At 29.0% G+C, this 21,987-nt stretch overlaps 1 protein-coding gene across 1 annotated transcript; it reads right to left on the reverse strand.

Moving 5' to 3' along the window:
* Positions 1 to 3,413: 3,413 nt before the first annotated feature.
* On the reverse strand, positions 3,414 to 5,049 carry LOC119686379 (UDP-glucosyltransferase 2-like). Its single transcript, XM_038100952.1, has 2 exons — positions 4,798 to 5,049; positions 3,414 to 4,739 (listed from the first exon to the last, which is right to left on the reverse strand). Exons 1-2 carry the CDS (start codon positions 5,039 to 5,041, stop codon positions 3,418 to 3,420), a joined length of 1,566 nt encoding a protein of 521 aa, XP_037956880.1. The 5' UTR covers positions 5,042 to 5,049; the 3' UTR covers positions 3,414 to 3,417.
* Between the last annotated feature and the right edge of the window lie 16,938 nt (positions 5,050 to 21,987).

The raw sequence follows: 21,987 nt of genomic DNA on the forward strand, positions 1-21,987 counted from the left end.
GAAATGTACAATATAAACACATATATATGTATACATAATTAATTGCTATAAGAGCTACATACTTTGTGATTTTTTTAATAATACAGTTATATAATCCAAGACTTTTTATTCGTTATTACGAATAGTTTTATATATTAAATTTACAGTATAGTTACATTATATGGGTACCTATGTAACTCCATAGAAATTTCATAAAATGTATATAAGTTTTTATTAGGAAGTTTCGTACAACTGATTTCTAACTATTTTTCTTTATAGTCTATTATTGAAATATATCAAAACAAACCCTAAATATTATTTTCGAAATGTCCTACTATTTAAATATTTATTGCAATTAAAACTGAATATTTATCTCATGCGAGATAAGAGCTAAACCATCACAATTGCCTTGACAGCGGTTAAATGCTTTTGTTGTCAAGACCACCGTATAAGATACAATATCAAAAACTCGATTAAGAGCGATATCAAAATTTTTGTTTATTATTATTTGTAATTAAACAGATGATTTCAAAACAAATCTTAATTGAAAACAATGCATTTTACTAACATATACAGGGTGGCTCGACGATAGCCACTTGTGCTTTTCCAGCCAAATATAAGGCAATCACTCCATCATATTTGACATCAATCACATGCAACTTCTATTCTTCAACACAAAAATCAAAATGCCTTCGTATGCTTGTAAATAATATAATGAACTGTCGAATTAGCAATGTAAAAGCAAGTTTCCAAATCTTAAAACCTTAAAACTCAAATTTATTGGGATGACTCTGGTGAGGATGAGTATATCCCGCAACCGCAATGACATCGCAACAGTAGCTGCATTTCAGCAAACATGATCCGCTCAATGATCTGGATTATCTTTGCTAAAACGATGCGGATCACGTATAAAAATAATTGGCAACGCATGAATTATGCCAGTTGGGTTTGTGTTCAAAATTTTTTGATTTGTCTGAATAATTTTGGCACTACAAAAATAAGTGTGAAAGTTTTAAATACAAAAAATCTATAAAAATAGAAAAAAAAATAAAATCTGTTGAAATGTCTGAAGTATAAAACGTAAGTTTTTATTTAGTATTTACTTTAAAACTTAAATTTAATTCTATAGTAAATAAATGAAAATTGCAGATTTTATTAGAATCATCGAGCAAAACTGACTCTTCCATTCCCTTTTTAAATACTAGTTCAAGTGTATTAAACTCAAGGGATGAAGTTCATCAGCACGGATATAGTGGAAGTTTTCTGGAAACGATCAATAATTTTTCCGTTAACGATTAATTGATTGGTATTTGCGCATAAAAAATATAATTGTTATATATTAATTATGTTTCATATTTTAATAGATTTGTTAATAAATTCCAATCAGCAAATACAAAATAATCGTGGTGGTCACAATCGGACGAGAGCAATAAAGGAATTTTATATATTTTTGTGGTATATGGCAAATATGAATACTTTTTGCGAATTTGGTATTTGTTTTGGCATACCAAGTGCTTCTATATGGAGAATAATTAAAAGAACTAGTGTTTAGCGTATATCAATTGGACACCAATTTATAAAATACGCACTTGCTAATAATGCAAAAGTGGAAACTTCGAAAAAATTCCCGTTAGTAATTGGTTGCATAGACAGTACACATGTAAAAATAAATGCACCACACCATAGCAATTAGGCTTATTTCAAAAGGAAGCATGACTATAGCTAAATCTTGCAGGCAGTTTGCGATGAAATTGGTTTTTTTATAAACGTGTATGTTGCAGAGTCTGGTTCCTTATGTATTGTTCTGTTTTAATTAAATGAATGTATTCAACTTAATTTTTATATATTTATTTCAAATTAATTGATATTAATAAATTATCAAACAACACTTTTTAAAACTTAACAGACAGAAATTTACTGGAGTGCAAAAATTACTAAAAGATTATTAAAAGAAAACATTTAAATAAATTAATTAAATCAAGTGATTAGTTGGTGACTGCAAACCATGTATGTTCAGAATAATATTTGCTCAACACCGAAGAAGAAGACTCTGAATTAAAGGGAAAAACCCAACTGGACGGACATTAGCCGGTTGGATAGCTTCAAATATTGTTAACGGCCAGCAACAGTTGTATGCAGCAGCAGCAAAGAATTCCACAGCATGTTTTATGTTATGTATATATTATATCAATGTCATTTTTTTTATATAATTAATTGAATTTTGTATATATAAATACCTATACATATAAATCATATTATATATATACTATATAATGTTATATACTATATAAATCACACATTACATGAATTGTATTAATTATTTTATTACTTATTATTGTATTAGTTTTCTTTGAAATATATCTAGTTTGTAATACTTAAACATATATTATATAACCTGTGTTATTTATTTTGTTAGTTATTTATTTTATTAGTTTCTGTTTGGAAGTATCATGAATTGGTTATTCTTAGTTTAAATAGTTATATTATATTTTTTGTACTGAACCCTGGTATACGCTGAGTATACCCCAGCCTGGGAAAGGGCCGGCAAAGGTCTTTACAAACGGTATCCCTTCAACACCAATGTGTTGATAAAGCACTAGCGACGTCAATGGCAGCGAACTAATTTAATATTAAATAATACATTAGAAAACTACAAATAAGAATTATAGCATCTATAAACGATGCGTTAACCAACTTTCTGTATGGTCTACTCGATCAAGAAGGCAACAATTATTTCTGTGGAGAACAGCAAACGTTCCAAATCGCGTAGCATGTAATAGTGGGTTCAGAGAAAGTCTCTCCACCCATTCTCTTTCCTCCTGTACCAGGCGCATGCTTTCTGGCTTAAATTAACATAAACCTCTAGGTATTAAGCCTATTGATCACATCTTCCTCCCGTGATTACTAGAATGAAGTCACCATTCTGCTGTCGAAATTCCTCCATTTATTACTGTGAGGTGGTTGTACTGGGTTAAAGTCTCGCACTGTGTCTTTTATTGCCTTTCACTAACTGCTCAAAACAGTTCAGAGAAAGTAAGTCTATAAGCTTAACTCTGATATCTGGTTAGAAAGAGAAAGGGATGTTTGTCCATTCACTCAGCAAAATTTCTGTTTTTTTCCACAAAAAATTACATCCACTTTAAAATTTTTTTAATTCTTTTCTCCATTAGTTGAGTATATTATATATTTTATACATGAATATATACATATATTTCTATACAAAACAGATACTGTATAATTATATTAGATAGAATAGAACAAAAATGAAACAACTTTTTATTATTTTCGTGAAATTGATTGGATTTAATATATGAGTTGTTTTAAGTAAATTTACATGTTCGCACATTCTATAAATTTTTTTACCAACCATGGACTTAATAAATTAAAAAAGTGAAAAACACAACATATTTCTATATAAATAATAATTTTATTACCGTACTAATTTTGTTTTGATTTAGTTTTCCGTTTCGAACGTTTTCCATATATTAAACCTATTAGCTTATATATTACCAAAGTAATAAAACTCAATACAAATAATATCACCCCTACTATAGTCAAAATGATATCTATACTATGATATTGCCAGAAATTTAAGTCAGCGCCAGTATTACGTAAGTGTAGGGCACCATCATGTCGCAAAACATACTCCAACCAAAAAATAGCAGTCTCGAGTGGAGTCATTGGCTGATCTCGTAAACGTTTTGAATACATTTGTACATTCTGTGTATAAATTGGATTATACAACAACTCGCTTAGACCAAGCTTTAAGTCGGCTTCATTTAAAGTTTTGAAGTCCACGCCTTTCGCGTAACCACGTTTAACAGCATTCGCGACGTTCATGGGCTGATCAGCGAACATAGGTATACCCAGCACCGGCTTAGCATGATATATAGCTTCGGTTGTACTTAGTAAACCACCATGTGTGATGAAAGCCTTAACATTCGGATGTGCCAGTACTGATGGTTGTGGGTACCATTTACTTATGTATACATTATCTGGCTTATTCGGCAGTTCGGTATCTTCAAATTTCCAAAGTACTTTTTGTTTTAAAGAACGAAAAACATTTAGAAATATTTGTAGTTTTTCTGGTGGCAGATCTTTACTTTTCAAATTCGAACCCATTGAAAAGTAAATGGCACCTTCAGTAGCATTATCAAGAAATGCTTGCAATTCCTGTGGTAATGGATCTAGTATTTGTTTAATATGCACACCGCCGACTTCTATCATATTAGTAACATATGGGCGTGGATAACTAAGGGAAAAATGTTGATTAAGCAATACTAATGAAAATTTCTTTTGTATTTCCTGTAAACTTATTTTGGCGTTGGGAAAGAATTGCTTATATATCTCTTCTTGTTTTGGTAGATAGAAAAAATTATAATACAAATTATCTATTCCAATATGTATAAAATTTGACAAACGTTCTCGGTATGTCATTTTAGTGTCAAATGGAGTAAATACTGAAGGCAAAAAAGAAGGCGGTGAAGTATTTCCAACAACTCTATCAATAAAGCTTGTTGTGCCAAAAGTTGAGAGTCCCACAATAGGTGCATTAAAATGTTGCGCCAAACCATAAAGTGACTCTGCCAAAAATAATTCCATTATAATCAAATCGAACTTCTCCTCCGATGATTTCAACAATTTCTGTATTTCCTTATTACGAAAAACATTCGGACACATACTCAAGCCGATATCATACATTGCCATCATATTCTCCAATTCACTTAATTGTTGCATTTCATCGACATCTGTCAACAAATCTGGAAACAAAAATTTCTGAAAATCACTAAACTAATAATATCAGATCTAAATATATACCAGCCACTAAATTTGCATTCTCGGGTATGTAAATATCACGAAAATTTTTAACAGGTTTCTGTTGTGGAAACATCGAAATAGATGTTACCTCATGTCCTCGTTCGGCTAAATTTTTTAATATAGCTGAAGCAAATATATACTGAGAGGGACCAGGAAATGCAAATACGGAAAGTATCTTCGCACTTTCTGTCTCTCTAGTAAGTAAGCTACCTAACACAATCAAAAATATTACACCGAATTTCATTATGTTCACTCGCCACACAACAAATTAAAACTGAACAGCTTTTAAAATCAACATATAAATAGAATATTTTAGATTGCATACGAATTTGAAGTCTCATATACTTTTAACAACAAACATATAATTTCATCATGAATTACCAAATGTTTTTCAAATACAGCAAACACGAATAACAATGACTTCGCACAAAATTCTCAACATTTGTTATTAATTGAATAAAAAAAAACTATTATCTGTGAGCAGTGACGGATCCATAACTAAATGAGAGATCTTCTCAGTTGCAAAAACTTACTGAAATAAGTATTGAATGAGCTTATCGCCGATCTGCTGTTCTCTGTTTTGAAAGAGAATCCATTTTAGTTCTAAAGTATTGTCTATAGTCTCTTAATTAAATAATAAAATTTGTTAGATTGTTTTCATTTTTGCCGAATGTTTACATTAATTTCTTTTAATTTAATCTAATATTTTATAGAACAAAATATTATCAAATGGTTTAGTCATTTTATGATTAGTTTCATTAAACTGTTTATTGGATAATAAAATTAACAACAGTTAATTACATTTTAATAGTCTTATTTATCATTATTTATCATTTATCATTAACAAACCTGTTATGACTTTAAAAAAAAAATATTATAATAAAATATATTAGAAACCAAACATAACTTCAAGCTTTCACACTCATGTCCGTTCTATCTTAAACAGACGTAAGACTGAGATAGTAACCTGAATAAGAAAATGTTCTCAAAATTATTTCAAAAAACACTTTGAAATATTAAGAGAAATATTTTTTTCTTTATATGTGAGTTAACATTAAAATTAATTTTAAAGTTTATTATGAATAAGGGACTAGAGTAGGTCCTTCGCCCGAGAAAAAGTAAGAGATATAAACAGTACACCTTTTTTCTTTTTGGTAAATTTTTTATTTGTCTAAGGAGTCGAATATCAAATATGCGAGATTAGCAGCGCTGACGGTTTTACATCGTCTTTTAACACATGCTTCGATTAAAGTTCTATTGCATGAACTTTAGCTTAAGATGCTGTCGGTTTATAACTCTCTAGAATAATTACTTGAAACACAAACTTCACTTTTTTGATACACACGCCATAATTACATATAATAGTTCTGTTAGACTTTGTTTGTCGCTTCACTCGTTAATAAATATTTTAACGAGTGCAGCGTCTAAACGTATATTGCTAAACAAAGATCTATGATATAGTTTGTTTAATGTATAAAATTGTATGAGCTTAAAGCAAATATTACAAAACTTAAATGAAAAGAATAAACATTTTCAATATTAAATTAGTAAAACCGACTATGAAAAATTGGGATATTTCCGGTATTGGTATTTTGTACAGGCTTTGTATAAAATTTTATTTAGAAAAGATTGAAATTTTCTGTTGAAAGATTTATAAAAAGATCTTTCAGGTCGCAGTACATGAGAGACTATCCATAATAATAATAATCTTATAATTATAACATTTTTACAATAAAAATATTGTGGTATTAATTAAAAATATATAGTTTTGGTTGTATTCAGCTTATATTGTAATTATTGGAATTGGAATACTAATTTCTTATCAAGTACTCTTTCCGCAAAATGAAATACTGTAATCATTGCAACCTTTTCCGACTATTCTGACTATTTAAATAAAGCTCTATATCCCTTCATATGGTTTTCATTTCAAAATGATTTTGTAAATTAAAATGTTTCATTTGCGTTACTAAAAACTCGAATAGAAGTAAAATATGTTTGTTTTTGTACGATATTGGAATGATTTTCAGCTTTACATGTTCAAAGACCAAAGGCAATTATCAACAATTTTTGTGCGTCCACTTTTATTAAAACCAGAGTGGATATATTGCGAACACATTTTTGCAATAACATAAAGGCAAATATGTACACAGATACATGTCAATATATGCATGACTTCATAAATAAATATTAGTATTACAGTATTCGCATATTTTCGGATACAAAATTTAAATTCCCAAAGGATTCGCATAATATGGAACTTAACTTGGTTCATATTCCACATCCTTACGCGCGCTTTGAAGCACGATTAATTTTCCATGTTTTTTTTAAAAGGATATTTTTTTTAATTTTTTTCATTCCTTATTTTTGTTCCTTGTTGTGATTTTTCGTCATGTCGTTATGCCACATCGCAAATACACACACATATATCTATACCCATATGTGGTATGGTATTTTTATTCATAGAAAATTTCTGTGGCAGACTTCAATAAAACTTTTCCAAAGGTTTTAATTAGTCTTTTTTCTGTCTTTCATATCACTTCAACCTTATGTTGTACATGTTGTATGTTGTATGTTGTATGTTGTATATTCAACCTTATTTGCGCCTGCCAAAGGAGTAAGAAAGAAATTTTCTGAACTCGTCAATTGCACCCTGGTGTGTTGGGTATGTTTCCTGAGCGGTAGTAAAATAACAGAGAATGATTTTAATTAATTAGGCTTTTATGAGGAAAGGAATTGAGCCAAATGCTAATAAAAATATTACCAAAAAAAACAGAAGGAATGAATGAAAAAATGCAGTAAAATGAACATGGCATCATATAGTTGGTATTCTTTTGCCTTACTTCATTCAAAAATAGATGGACATTCTTCATGCTATGTACGCCCATTTGGGGACTTTTTTGTATTTTATGAGCAAATTTGGCTTTTGCAAAAGTTTATGGTCAACAGTAGGTTTAGTTAAATGCTCCCTAATTTTACTTTGTCTTAGATTTCTCGCAAAAAAATAGGAATACTAACATTTATCCTCTGTTTATTGCCAAATTTTATTTCCCTTTTTTCTTGTTTTATCGCAGCAGTTGATCATCCAACACAATGTGTTTCTTTCTAAAAATCACATACAAATGATAATATAAAAAATGTATACAGGCTATTAAAAATAGAAATTTAGTCTAGTCAGTACGACCAGCAAAGGACTATTGGGTGTATATACATTATTATGTGTATGTATTTATGTTTGACATAGTAAACTTGCAATACCTTTGTATATATCTTTTATTTATTTCCCTCCATTCCGTCTTGACATGTGTTATATATTTTGGATTAAAGTTGAAGTTGGCATGAATTATTTTTGAAATTCTTTTCAGAAAATTATGAAATATATATCAGTATCATCATTAACAACAAATTACGTAAAAATCATTAGTAAAAGAAGTCTTAAGTAATTATCGGTATCACTTTACAAATAAATATTCTATTAAAAAAATATTTTGGACTCCGGATTCTGCTGATATGAAACATACCAAAAAGTACAACTTGCACATATCAGATAGAGTAACAAAGAATGCAGCTCTGTACATTTATATGCTATTGTTATTTTTTTTTACTTTCTTTGTATATTCTCTCAAATAAAATATTTAAACCTGTGAAACCTGATCTAACACATTCTGCCCCAAGCGCTCGGTTTTGATCACATTGCTTACAGCCAGCCGATCACATTGATGAACGTATACTTTTTTTATGCTGTAATGTGTGAATAGAAACATAAACCTAGAAAATATTTAATTGTCCAATAATATAGTGGTTCTATGCATCATTGACAGAGAGTACATGATAAACTTACCCTTAGTGCATCTGACCCTAATCTTACATTTTATATTAGACTTTGAAACTGTTAATATTTTTAAAACTTATTTCTATTCTCCATCTCACTTCTGTATACTAAATTGTAACTTTAATTTAGAAATATATGGTTCAATTGATCGTAATCACGTTATTTTGTAAATGTTTGATCATCGTTTATTGATCTGTATAAAAATATAGTTACTGAGTAGACAATCGGTTAGCTCATGTACACGAGTTTTATCTGTTAAAGTTAAGGGACAGAATAAGCGTAACCCTTAACTGTCTTGAAGAAATATAACCTTTAACCAAACACAGTACTAGTTTAAATAAATAGAGTACCAAAATTGTTTAAAGATCAACTAAATATATAATAGGATAATGATTTTGATACTTTTATTGTCTTCATTAGCAGGTGAAAAGAAATAATGCCAATAAAAATACAAATATCTCGGAATGTTGTAAAATGAATAAATCACAAGAAAAAAGCTTAGTTCAATGATTGAAGATTCAAAGCATGCATCTTTATTTTATTTTCAAAACTGTCTTATGAATCGTATTCATCCCCTGAAGCAAAAGCTTTCGTCTCTCGTACGTGAACAGTCTGAACGTATGTTACACTACTAAGGCTAGATAAAATGTAGAAGTAGCTATAAGATTTAGGATACATGTGTTAATTTAATGGACTAAATGATTTATTTTTTTTTTATGTTTGGATTGTATATGTGTCTTTCAGCTGAATAAGAATTCTCTCAACCAAATAATATATCACATAATTCCAGCTAAAGTTACATTACTTAAGTTAAGTTGAACTCAAATCTTTGAACTGTGACATTAGAATTATGCCTATTATTTTTCAGTACCATTAAAACCACAGGTGTGAAATAGGTATAAGTTCAACATATTAAACTTTTATATTATTATTGTTAGAGGATGTGGCACTGCGACCGTCGAGTCTATTCTGTCCATTTCTGGATTTAGAGTAGGGGTGTAAACCCTGTTGCATTAATAAAAAGTAATATAGAACCTATTTTACAGAGTTTTATTGCCTCTTCCGTAAGAATAAAAATTCCCAGGAGTCTATTCCGTATGTGCATTAGCGCAGGGCATTCCAACAGAATATGTGTCGCCGACTCCTCATTCTCTTCACCGAATCTACAGTTTGCATCCGTATGCCTACCCAGCCTCCTTAATTTAAGTTAGTTAGACCAGTTAGTTAATAATCGCTAAAATTTATCAACCTAAACTTCTATCCAATGTTTTCGAGTAAGCTAATACTTGTCACGTATACGAGTATATATAACTTATACTGCAGTTCCTGAGTATAGATTATATTATTTATCGATTATTTATTTTCTATTGAATAAGTTTGTGGAATTTCATTTCGATCAAATTTGGTTATAACCACGCTTGGAAATCGTTATATGAACCATGTTGAGACCAACGCCATGATGTCGCCTTAACTGTTTAGTTCTAAATGTAGCAAAATGGCATTAAATAAAAATAATACAAAAAAGTGTAATTTTGTGGTACATTATGTTAAGCATAATTAGGTATGAGTTAAAGGACACTTTATTGCAATTCAAGCCGCAAATGCTAAAAAAGGATTTGCTGTGGACTTTAGCCTCAAGCAAACCATATACATACTCGTGTAAGGATAATAATAAAAATGGTAGGTATAATTTCGTTTTTATTATTTTCAAAATTAATTTTTGCCTATACTCTGTATTTGTACTTGTACTGTAGTTGCAGTTTTGGTGTTGGCAATGAGCAGAAATTTCAAAAACAGCCTTTGGAAAATAACACGAAAATGGTTTTGTGTTGTTTTTAAAATGAGATTTGGCTTACTTTTGTTGTGGTTCCGAACTGAACCCATCCGACACATTCGAATACATACTACGTACATAAATTACAGATTTACGCCGTGATACCAGCTATTGCCTCATTGGTGTTGCTTTATAGGCTTTCCAATGTGTTCTGGGATTTGTGGCAAACTGGTGTGCATGTATCTGTATTTGTGTCAGTATCTGTAACTGAAATTGTAACGCATTTTCATGATTACGTGTTTTAATTGCACAGTTTTGCGGATGTAATTGTGACAGTTCCTTTAATGAAAATGTATATTAAAATAAGTTAGTTTACATAAGGCGTACAGGGAAAGGACATTTTGTTTGAATCGCGTTTGTGTTTAAGTTCTGTAATAAATCGTAGTCTTGCAATTTACAAAAAAAATGTTTGATTTATTTAGGCGCTTTAAGAAGTATAGAAAAGTATTATTTAAATAAACTTTTATTTTGTACCTCTCAATTTTTACGAAGATTATCAACAAAAGTATAAATTTAAGTGAAAGAAAATAAGCTTAAATTATATTTCAATTAAGTTTTCCGGTGTAACTTAAACTGTGACCCAAGTCACCATGATAAATTGATTGATATTCATATGAGATGTTGCATTCGTATATATGAGAGTTTGCATTCGTATATGTGCCCATCCCGTAAGGTCGTATTTCAGTTTACAGTGTCATGTTAAGATTCTTGTGATGATTCTAAGTTTTTCTTTTCATATGTAATCCTGGTATCTCCTATGGTTATACGTACCAAGTCACAATGATACTCCAATCCAGTCTCCAGAACAACCAAGAGTAAACACACTTTCCACCAGCTATACTCCAATGCTGTACATAATGATATTTAAAGGATTTTAATCACCTTTTATGACAGATATGACTTATTTTGAAATTCGAATCCCTGTTTCGAGAAAGGAATATATATAAACGTATAATTAATAGTGAACTGAAATCAAAGAAACTATTTAATAAAAAAACGATTGCTAGAAAAAACAAAATTAGTCCCATCATCTAGATCACGGCTATCCAGACCAGATGCGATCGCGGGCCAATATATACAAATTACTGTACATTGGAGGGCCGCAGAAACAAATACAAATTGTTCATATTTGTTTTCGACAAAAATAAATTGGTTTTATTAATTTATCAATTTAAAATCATATATTTGGTACATAATCGAAGAAACTATATACATACTATAATAAAATAATGTAGTTTTATCAGTACACGAAAAGAAAATTTGCGTAATTGTGGTAGACTAAAAACATGTCGCGGACCACATAAACATAAGCCGCGGGCAGCATGTGGACCCCGGGCCGTGCTTAGGACAGCCTTGATCTAGATATGTTTGTTAAAAAAAATAAAATATATCAATTTTTAAAATGTGAATTATAATAAAATTTATTAATAAATTGAATGACTTTTTACTTCTTCCATGCTACTATCTTCATTTAACGTCATTTTATTCAAATTTGTAAAATATCAAAACTTTAATGACACAATTAAACTAATAAAATATATACACAAACAAATCTTAATATTTTTATGGATATATTTTTATTGGCTTCTCCAATGCAGAATAAATCCCTTGTTAAATATGAAAAGAAAACATAATCATCATAAACCGGAAATACCCGACGGCATTACATCCGCCATAAATTTTTAAATAGTCTTTTTTACTACTGTGTTTTGCTTTCGTCCTTTCCCCACTGCAAGTGTGATATATTTCGGCTGTATTATATTAGTGAAAGTATCTTTGTGCATTAGTACCTATTGTAAGTAATTTATAAAATTTTTCAGGATTATTTAAAAATTTTGAATTTCATAAACATAAATGGAGATACTAAGCACTTGGTGAAATATCATTTATAATACATTTAATTTTTAATTTGTCTCTAATTCCGACATTTGGAAATACTTAAAAAAATTTCAGAGGTGGGTAGTCTTGTAGATACAAGTACAAGTAACCAGTTCGGGCATGAAGATAAACAAATTTGTTAATAAATACAATGAGGTGCCAAAATCAACGTCCAGAGTTCTGTAATGCCAGCGCCTTATACTCGAAATGTGAAACATTTCTAATAAAATTTTAAGCAATAAATTTTAAATGCTGTAAAAAGCTGTGGAAATAAAACAAAGTGAAAAATATATCAAAAAGAAAGAGAAATGCTAAAAAATTCGTACTTAAGCATCTTTGTTAAAGGAATTCAACAGCCAAAAGCAACAAGATTATTTATGTGTTGCATGACGAGCCTTTGTCGCAACAACCACTTCCCTTCAGCCGCTCAAAAGGGCGCTACATTGAGCAGATAACTTCAGAAATTCAAAAACGAGACAAAAACTAGCAATTTTGCTAGCTAACTCAGATCCTTGAACGTCGACATTGTAACCAAATTCCCAAATCGTCACCATTTTCGCAATAAATTTTAGTTTTTACGTGGCACCCGTGGCGGCTGAGTTACAATTGTAGTTGAGGCGTCTTGATTTGCTGGTTGCTGCTCTTTGAGTTGTACTTGCGTTCAAATAATTTCAGTGATATATATTTAGTACGGCCGGTGAAACAGAGGACAGTGTTTTCAGTACTTCTATTTACGTTGATATTGGCACTGAATGTGAAACAGTACTCAACAACATAAAGCAAAAAACGGCATTTGCCTGACTGTTTTGTCCTGATTTTGGACATAATTGAATTGTGTTGGTGTTTCGACTACGTCGGTGTGTTTACTGGTGACAAATGCTAGTGATGATACTTTTTATTGTCTACCTATCTGCCAAAATGTCACAGGGTAAATATATTTTTCAGTGAAATTGCAAACTGCACACTCTCCGCTAATATGTTGCAAATCAAGTTGCGATTTTTTTTTTTATTTTTAAATGGAATAATGTTGCGAATAAAAATTTGATAAATATTGTCATATGTGAAATAAATACTTTTTTGAATATATATTATTCAATAATAATAACTTTTATTATGCTTTATATGGCACCGTGAATAATTTTAAAAAATATCTAAATAGCGTCTTACTTTTCCCTTTAGTAATGCTTATAATATGCTCTTCTACTTTCATGTTCAGTTAAGTTCTTCACACAATACTGAAAAACCAGTCTTGTAATTTTTAGGATTCCTTCTAGCATCAACTTCGCGAATCGGTATTAGCTTAGGTGAGACATACTTGAACCACTTCAACAGTAGTTCGTTATGACGTCAGTACTCAATTCCATTATTATCAAATTTTTTGGTTGCAGTTTCTGTTCAAACAAAGAAAGTATCATAAACTTGAATACCTAATTTACTTCCTTGACTCAACATGGGATTTCCTATATAATTCATTTTAATAATATACCTTTGTTAATATTTTACTAATTTGCATCATCTAGTTCTTAATATCAATAAATTACAATATTCTTACTTTTAATAAAATTCAATATATTAACACTGTTAATTGAATACTTATATTTTTTTTGTAATACACAAGTTGGTTGATCAATTCATCAAAAACTCAAATTATAATAAACAAATTAATTCACTAATGGATTTTTAAGGGGCATTCGGAAATAAACAGAATTATTTAAGACTACTATTAGTTGTGAAGCCAGCTATTGACAATTACATACATCAATAAGTCAACCACTTCTCAAACTCACTTGCTTTAGTTACATATGATGACTCAATCATTCAACCATTGATTAGCAAGACCAATATTTTGAATAAAAAAATCAATTTTATGAAAAAAATTTTGTTTCGGTCAGAACACTCCTTGAAATAATTTTTAATCTTCTATATAATGAAAACAAACATTTTTCAAGTAATCAGTGTATGATTTGAGCTATTTATGGAAGTTTTTTTCAAGCTTCTGACAATGTAATGAACTTTAGTTAAGTAGATTTTCTTGGCACTATATATATCAGTACCGACGACCAAATGATTATTTTCCACATTTATATCGAATAAATCGGAAACTCCCAGTACATATAAAAATTATTTCTTTAATTTTTGTATAAGAATTTACATTTATATATCAAAAAAAATCATTTGTCAGTGCTCTGCCAATAAAATAACCTCTTTATATGAACCTTGAAGAATTGTTAGATCAACTGAAATCTGTTTGCTATATTTATACTAGTTAATGCTTTCTAGATAAAAAACCTTTTTCATATGTATATATATAGATACATGTATGTATATATATATGCATAAATATATATGCACATATATCTTTACATTTAACTTATGAAGATAATATAAGATTTGGTAGTTATTTAGTATACAAGCAATTTAATTTAGTCATACTTAGACATAGTCGCATGCAGCGGTGTAACTACATTCTTTAGGCCCATAAGCGAATTCTAACTAAGGGGCTCCTACTAATGTCTTTTTATACCCATTACACGAAAAGGTATAAAAAGGGAAAGGGAATATTAGGCTTGTCAACATTTTCGGAACGTCTGTTTGAAGTCTGTTTCAGTATTTGAGCAATGTGTCAATTTATTCTGTGTGTCACAATTAGAAAAGGTATCCTTTAAATCGTTTACTCATTCATTTTTGTTTTCATTTATTTTTAGAAAATTGTCTAGTTTTGGTAATTTCATTAATGTTTCTTTTTGTTCGTTTCGCTCTTTTCGTTTCTTGACTTCACTTAAATGTCAACACAAAGAAATTTTAAAGATTTTCTTGAAATTACATACAACCTTGTTCAAAAACCAAAATTTATGTTATTCCAACATAAAATATTTTTTTTTATTTATTAAAAATAAATATAATGAGTACATAAATATATAATGGGGACCCCTAAGTTCAGGGGCCCGAAAGCGAGGCATCCCTGTAGTTACGCCACTGGTCGCATGTCACAAATATAAGAAATGAAACAGATGCCAAAAACAAAAGAAACAGAAACATGTTATTCAATATTTAAGGAGAATAAAGTTAATAAAACATGACTTCAGTTCTTTTATAAGGCCATAGTGTGAAAAAAGGAATGTTCTTAATCTCATATTTTTTCGGGTGAACTAAAATTGAGTTTGGAAGAAGAAATTCATAATTACAGCCAACTTCATATGTGTGAAAGTAGTATTATGGTATGAAGTGCAATAATACAGAATAAGAGAGTTCAAGATTTTGATTTTGTTGAATATGAATAACTATCAATTTATCAGTTCTATCAATTTATCAGTGATATAATATTCCAATTCACACAACAATTGTGATTAAAAATTTATTTGAAAACTAAAATGTTTTTTTAGTAAAATGATGTTTTTACTCATCCGACCCAAATATCGTTACGAATGAACGATGATTTGGGCAGTCAATTTTAAGGCAATGTAAAGCTGATAACTGCTAATAAAGAAACATAAGCTAAATTTTCTTTCGCAGTAATTGAGAATCTTTATTATTCAACTCCAGACCGATTATATGAAGATTGTAAAATATGTTATATAAATACACTCAAGGTACTATAACCTTTTACATATTTGCTTAAACTGCAATCAGTGTCATTCTCTAACTTCTTTTCATAGAAAGGCAAATAACATGGTATATGACGTAGAAATACAATTTATTAAATAAAAATTATAAGGAGAGGGAGTCTTTAATATTTTTACAATCATTTTTGACTGATTCAATCGTTTGATATAAAAATCACCAGTTTTTTTTAAACAATTAACATAGAACATATTTAAAAAAATATTAAAGTTAATATTAAAATTAAATATTAAATCCATTTAAAATAACATACATCTGATTTATGACAAAACTTTAATGTATTTGAAACTCAAAAATTTAGAATAAAATCCTGTATCTGTCGGTGAATAAATATCATAATAAAAAAATCTGTTATAATTTTATTATATGCACATACAGAAATGAAAAAAGCTTTTATTTGAAATATATTTGTAAAAACTAAAACCACATTTTTGCATATGTCACGCATATAAGATATAAAAAAAGATCTATTATTGATATAAAAAAATTATGGGACTACATACCAATACTTTCGCATATGCATCACATATGTGAATAACAATAAAATAAAACACATCAAACATATCAAATCAAAAATATTATTCAAAAAAATTTGCATATGTATGAGCGTGGAGTACAGCAGAGCTATTCACATAGAGAAATATTTATGTTGATTTATGTTATATGGACGATATGTTTATACACAATCTAATACACGCACATACACATCCTTTCTTCTATTTGATTGTATTTGCATACATCAAAAAAGGGTAGAGCGTGACATTAGGCAAAAAGCTTGTTGATCTTTTCCCGTACATATCGCGGCCCCAAGCTAAACACAAATCTACAATTATGGTGACACAAATTGGTTCTGTTAGCCAAGGCAGCATATCTTCGTACTTCATTCGTACTTAAACAAAAGTGCAAAGGCATTTTTATACACTCCCACACATTTTGAAAATCATGTATACGCGTATATGTACATATGCGTATGTATATGTATGAGTATGAGTATGAGCAAAAGTATGATTTCTTCTATTAATACATATATGTTACATACATATGCTTATAATAATAATATTCATAAAAAAGCATTAAATTGCTATAGGGGATTTGTATTTTATATTAAATGTAAAGCATATAAAAGCAATATAAAAAGACAATCGTAAAGTTTTGATGAATTTTTGTCAATGGACCTAGACATGGAGAATTATGTTGACGTGAAATAAAAGCTGATTTTTCGTAGATTGAAAATGTTGAAAAGGTATACATTAAATTTTAGAAACGTTCGCAGAATAAAAAGACTTTAAGTTATAGTTTAACATTAAAGACTATAAAGGTTCTACAAAAAAGTAAAGAAAAATTTTAATACTATGTATAAAATTAATATATTAAATTTACAACATACTATATTCCTATGATTATTATGTTGAGGCTAGTTGAGTCAGTGCACTTGAGCACTTTTACTCTCTATTAACTGCGAGGTTTCTTCATAATCCCTCTCTACGCCTTGACTGGATTATTGTTCATCACTTCATTAGACGAAGCAGTAATTGACTGCAGATCTGCATTCCTCCCCGAGGAGCCTGTAACCATTCTGAGATTCGATTCCTATATATAATCATAATAATCATTAATAAAAATTCATTAACTGAATTTTCTACATATTTTTTTTGTTTTTCTGATTTTTTAATTTTTGCTGTGTTGTAAATACAATCAGGAGCACATCAAAATAAAGCAAAATGAGCTCAAACTGATAGCTACAAAAATGAAGTGACTTTTCGGAGAAATATCAAAACTGTATTTAATAAACTATTATTTACAAGCAAATTCTAAAGACAATATAATCTTTCGATGCACAAATGGGCCTGTGCCAACCAATACAATATCAACATAATTCAACAATTTTAAAATAAAACTATCCGAAGTGTTATTAACACATCACATCATACATTCGTAAACCCGATATTCAACGAGACCTTAACATCTCAACAATTAAAGAAATTAAAGAACAACCGGAAGCTCTTTCTGACAGGGTTTAGAGGCATGAAAACGAAGAAATTAGAAAGCTTCTCAATACTACAGGCCTACTCTACAGACAACTGCATCTAAAGAAACCACATTTATATCATGGGTTATTTTACTTAAAACAAGGTTTTTAAAAACTTGTTAGAGAAAATATATGATAGAATCGAAGGCAAACTACTCGTTAGTTTTCTTGTAACTCGTTGCAGTGTTGACATTGTTATGTACTATACATATTTTATTGGTATCTTTTATTCTTATTGGTTTACTTTGTTATATCAAACTTTCAACACGCACATAAACGACTTGGATGATACCAGGTAACTCGTAGTTTTACTATTATTTAATATTGTTTTAATTAAAAATGTGCACTTGTTTTGATTTTTTTAAATTTATTTCTTCTATATATTTTCATATGCCCTAGTAGAATATGCTAATATGTTAATCTGTGCTGCTGCAACACGTTGTGATACTTCAGTGTCCAAAAAGAAAAAGAAAGTGGCAAAATTTGATCAGCTACTTAAACCCCAAATCGAAAGCTGCTCTCATGACTGTAATCTAGCTTAAAACTTACCTCATTCTCCTTTTATTGCCAAACTGCTGATTACTAATGTTTGACAACGTTAAGTTGATAAAGCCTTTTTAGGTATATATATTGAGCTAGGAGTTTTAACAACATACTTTTCATAATACTTGTAGTAAAAACAAAAAGTATTGATGCAATTAATTGGCACTTTGGTAGATCTTCATAATAATCTTTATCATAGATATGAATTATAATCATATTAATTCCTTAAGATAAGTGTTTTTATTTATTGTATTTCTTTGAACTTAAACGTTTTTCAAGAAATTCTACGTAATACTAAGGCCAGCTTTAATATTAAGCTTGACTACTTCAGTTGATGATATTATTTCGATATTTTTTTTATTCTTATCATATTTCTAATAATCATTATTATTAGTTTTAATTTATTTAAGTCGCGTGTTTCTGGTACTATCGATATATTTTATTTAAGTTAGTCGTGTCTAAACCAATACAGTCATTTGCCCAGTGTCCAGTTATCGGTATATACCTTTTGAATGACTTTTGAATGAAATCCACAACTCAATCTCTTTTTGTAAACAATTGTATTCTTCTAAGAAAATATAAATCAAATCAGATGAGTTCGTGAAATAATTGATCTTATTGAAACATGTAGTTCCCAACATATAACATTACTCACAGTTAAAAAGTAAATGTTTCTCGAAGGCATCTTATACAAACTGCTGCTCAAAAGTTTTGAATGGTTTCCGTTTTTAAAGATTATAAACTAAAAAAGCTCCGATGTAATTGAAGCTGCGGGACGGCATATGGATTCTACATTTATTAACATAGTATGATGGCCTTTATAGAAAAATTTGTGAAATACTCTCTTGAAATTAAAGTGCGTGGAAGCTTATTACATTCCATCACAAAAATAATAGAAGATACTTTACTATGAGTTGCTCAAATATTTTCGAATTGAAACACATTAGTTCTAATGAATTCAATGCACTATTAATTCACGTCACATAAGCTACTTTATGACTAGCTTATCTAACTATCTTTAAACTTTGATCTATCTTAATTATATTAAAAAAAAAAATTTTTTATTTTTTATCAGAAAAATAAATAATATAATAATTTGCTATCGAGCTAATTGGTCAAATTTAAATAGAAATAAAAAAGACGCTAATTTATTATTTACATATATTTAAAAATCGTTTATACTTTATTAAAAATAATTCTTCCGATATTTCGACTATCTTCGATAGTCATCTTCAGGGAAAACTGAGTTATTATTATAAGAATAATTTTTGATCACAAATAGAAGTATTTAATATTGTTTAAGAAAATAAATAATTGAACTTTTTTTGATTATCAAAAAAAAAATATACTTCACTAAACTTAAAATTAGCTAAAATTTATAAATTATAAAAATAACTATAAAGTTTATCGAAAATATCTATGGAAAGTATCAACAAATTGGCAATAGTTTGTTATAAATTTATGTGCATTATTTGCCGAAAGAAGACCATAAAATAGCAACCACAAAGAAAGCCTTTTTCCCAAATACTTAAAAGAGACTTAAAACAAAGCAAAAAGAACAACAAACAGCGAAAAGAAGAGCAAATAAAAATAAATGAAAAGTGCATGAATAAGAACCCAAAAATTACTAAATCTTTCTTACCTAACCGAACCTAACCATACCTAAATATCCTTGGGGCAATCAGGCATAAAAGCCATTATTATTGAAAAAGTATTTATAAAGTAATAAAAGCGTATCAAAATATCTTCACATAGATACTAACACACCGACACACATACACAAATATTCGGAGTTTCTCGTACACGTGGTTTGCAACATATTTCAAAGTAAAAGGCAGGTAGCAGCTCAACAAAAAAGTTCATAGAAAAGTAATAAAATTAGCTGAAATATTTAAGAACTCAAATTTCAAAATAGAATTTAAAATAAAATTAAAAGAAAAAATTTTATTATAAAAGCAGTAGAAAAGTTTTTAAGACCAATACGCAAGTTAAATAAAATGAAATGTAAACGAAAAGGTGGAAGATACAATTAAATGGTAACGAATTGAAAATGAAAAAGCAAAAAAATGCTTAAATGAAAACAAACAGTAGAAGAAATATTTTTAAAATTCTACTCAATATTTTTTGCTCTTTCCATATCTCTTATCTACTCTGCATTTCTTATATTTTTTGTAATTTTTCATACATTAATAAAAGCGCAAGAGATGCGCCAATAATTACGGGCAACAATTACAAAAACCATCAAGCAATATAATCATTGAACCAAATTTTAGTTCTAAATATCTGTCCGGTCTCATTGGTTAATACAAGGCGCTACAATACTAAATGTTCTTCATGCATAAAAAAGGATAAGTGTTTTGCTTAACAAATGCTGCCATTCAAATGTTAAACAAAGTTGTATGAAAATTTTTATCAACTATTAATTAATTTATAGGTAAACCTACTAAAAGGGTGTTGACTCTTTGGGACACCAGAACGTAGCCCATAAGTAACTGAAATCTTTTAAATGGATTTCTTCGTTGTTACAAAAATAGTAATCAGCAACATATTAGGTATCATCCAGATATTAGGTACCGAACGAAACCGTCACTTTTTTAACATGTACATACATATATTAAGTACATATATCAAGTAGTTTGCGGACTGCTAGGTATTAAGCTTCTTGCTCTAATCCCTCCCTTTATTACTGAATGAAGTTTCCACAATGCTGTGAAAATTGTAAGAGTTAGATGTAATATATACTGTAAAACTAAGCGGATCTATGATTTCTAAAACATAATTTTAACCAAATGAGACTGGATTGAATGAATTACTTAGCCCTTATTAAGTAACGTCAATTACATTACTTTACTAGCTTTTGTATATTGAATTTCTTTAACTTCACCTAAAGAAATTTAAATTTAAGTATTAAAAATTAAGTATATTTGTATTAAGTATTTGTTTTATATTCAAATAAAATGCAAAGTTTAAATTAACAACAACTAATCATATTAACTAACAAGAGATTTTTTAATTTAATATTACAAGTAATGTTATTTATATAAAGCCAGCATATAGATCTGATCTAGTCATCTCCTTACGGGTTGAACCACCTCAAAAGGTCCTTTTGTTTGAAGCGACTTAAGCGTCTGCTTAAGTCTGCTATATGTTATCATCTACTATATAAAATCTTAGATTAGGTAGATTAAAAGGAATCTAATCACATCTAATATGATCTATTAGGCGCTATTATATTCATGTGTTAAAATAATCTTAGACATATTACACTTAATTCGTTTATCGAATTTAGATATGCATTAGATCAGAACACCCAAAAAATTATAAATTCTAATGGGTTTGTACTTTAATCTAAATTATAGTTACTATAAATCTATTAATTCAAATAACGTTTTAATCTATTTTTAAACTTTTTATTTTTAAAATTTTTATTTTTATTTAAAAGCAGCTGTTATATGT

Source organism: Teleopsis dalmanni, chromosome 2 (assembly GCF_002237135.1).
Source record: "Teleopsis dalmanni isolate 2A chromosome 2, ASM223713v2, whole genome shotgun sequence".
Taxonomy (NCBI): domain Eukaryota; kingdom Metazoa; phylum Arthropoda; class Insecta; order Diptera; family Diopsidae; genus Teleopsis; species Teleopsis dalmanni.